Consider the following 2,258-nt stretch of genomic DNA (forward strand, 5'->3'; position numbering starts at 1 on the left):
CCCCGGTGGAGCCGGCTGGGGAAGGAGGGAAGGGCCAGCTGCGTGGAGGACCACATGTCCGCCTCCGGGCTGCAGAGGAGCCGCCCCACGTGGACTCTTGGATCAAGGGGCCTCGCCTGGAGGCTGGACTTCGTTGCCCTCCGCGAGCCCAGGTACTGCAGTGTCCTCGCTACAAGCAGGGGCTCTGGGGGAAGACACCCCCCTCAGGACCAGCGGCCCCAGGAGCCGAACCGCGGTGCGTCCTGGTCCCGGAGGTGGGCTGCCTCCCTGTCTGTGCTTCATTCACCTCTCACTCACCCTTCAACACCCATTCTTCCCTGCGGCCTGTGAGGGGCGCCCACGACCCGATGTCTTCCACGCAGAAAGCCCATCTTTCTCCTCCAGGCACGCTGCCTCGCGTCCCCTGGACCCGTCCCCTCTGCCTACGGCGCCGGGACCCTCCTCCTGGAGACGCTGCCCTGTCCGTCCCTGTGCCCTCCTGACCCACGTCTTGCACCCGGGAAGCTGGGCCACCTTCGAGGGCCCCTGCCTGACCTTCAGGCCGAAGCCGCAGGAACCACGATGAAGAACATGCTCGGCCTCAGGCCCCCTCTCCCCTGTCCCGACCCTTTCACCTACATGTTCCAGCGTTTCCACCCAAAACCAGGCCTTCGCGCTGGAGTTTTCTCTTCCAAGAGGCATTATTTCCAAATCCCCTAGGAGAACAGGCCGCCAGCGCTGCAGGAGGTTGCGCAACCTTTTTAAGAAACCAGTGGCTGCCGTGGCTGAGCGGGATTTACTGCCCACGCCCCGGAGGAGGGGCCATCGCTCAGCTTCTCAGCTGGCAGCCCCCCCCTCCCAGCAGTGTCTGCGATCGGAAGGCTCTTCCCATGAGCGCTTCCTATGTGTTCACACCCGAGCATTTCTCTCAGGTGATGCAAATGAAGAGCGTATTTGTGGGGCATGGACAGGCAGAACGCGTTCTGCACGGCGGTGGGCAGCAGAAGGTATTTGACAGACTGGTCTTGTTGACAAACCATAAAAGCAGGTCTTGAATGATGTGAGCATTCAAGCCGTAGACACACAGGGGGAAATATGACTTTATAAAACAGGTAGTTTGCATACATTTTTGTTTCTCACAATATTTGGGCATCGACGAAGCTCAGTTGCCGAAATAAAACGTGGAAATCGCCGAGCCTGGGGAGGGACCTCTGGCCTTCCTGGCTGTTTTGCTGGAACGAAATGGCCAGTTGCCTTCGGTCTCACAGAGGAAAGGAGCACGTCAGATGCTTCAGTTTCCAACAACGATCCTCTCTAACAACCGCCTGCTTCCCCCGGAGCCTGTGCCTGCACGCGGCTCCTCCTCTGAGCTCGCCGTCTCCGCACCGATTACAGCTGGTCAGGCGGGAGTGCCAGGCCCGTTCCTGGGGCAGGAACCTTTGCAGCAGTGACTTTTCTGGTCTTGAAAAAGCCAGCAATGAAGACACTGCCCCAGAGGGACTCCAGACCCCCCGGGGTGAGTCGCCGGCCCCGGTCCGGCTCTGGCCAAGGCCCCTTTGCCCATCTTACTGAGGGAGGCCTGGGCCCACCCAATGCCCCCCTAGGGGCTCTGAGATGGTGAACAAGGAATTTCTTGCAGCCACAAGACCTGGCTTTGGTCCTGACTTTGGAAAGAAAAGAAACCACGTCCCATAGAACAATTGCAATTTTTGAAAAGATGTTTTATATGTCAAAATTCAAAGAAAGCCAGCATCGCATAGATGTCTCCAGAGGGTTCACACCCCATGCACACGTGTCCTCGACCACACACACAAACAACTCTGCCTGCCCCCAGTGCCTCCGTCCGGGGCAGCAGAATCACTCACGCCCCGTTGACAACGTTAACGTGGATGCTTATACCTCTGCCCGTCAGTGAAGCCATCGCGAGTCCCATTTTACAGATGGCGAGACGGAACTATAGTCATGAGGACCGCCCCCAATGCTGCTCACGGATAAATGGCAGAAATGAGAGCGAAACCCAAGCCCTTTCCATCTCAAACGCATCAGTTCGCCTTGCCTTCGTCACGGGGACAGGACGGGCCGCGGGACTTGGTGGGCAGGGATTTTGGAGGCGGGGTCACGATTTTTCAAAGTTTACTTTGTAAGAAATGATAGAAGGGGAAGGGACCTCATGGTTAAGATCTGCACTGCAGGAGCGGCTTTTTTATGTTTATTTATTTAAAAATATTTTTTATTGACTTCAGAGAGGGAGAGAGAGGGAAAGAATCATTGGCAGGCTG

At 57.3% G+C, this 2,258-nt stretch overlaps 1 protein-coding gene across 1 annotated transcript in view; it reads right to left on the reverse strand.

Annotated features, from left to right (window-relative positions):
* Positions 1-1,900, reverse strand: part of ADAM12 (ADAM metallopeptidase domain 12) — a gene marked incomplete at its 3' end in the record, with an annotated part of 130,512 nt that extends 128,612 nt beyond the window's left edge. Inside the window, exon 1 of the mRNA XM_014530146.1 lies at positions 1,879-1,900. Coding sequence (XP_014385632.1) covers positions 1,879-1,900 — 22 coding nt within the window. The remainder of the gene's footprint in view (positions 1-1,878) is intronic.
* Between the last annotated feature and the right edge of the window lie 358 nt (positions 1,901-2,258).

This window comes from Myotis brandtii, unplaced genomic scaffold, assembly GCF_000412655.1.
Source record: "Myotis brandtii unplaced genomic scaffold, ASM41265v1 scaffold725, whole genome shotgun sequence".
In the NCBI taxonomy this organism is placed as follows: domain Eukaryota; kingdom Metazoa; phylum Chordata; class Mammalia; order Chiroptera; family Vespertilionidae; genus Myotis; species Myotis brandtii.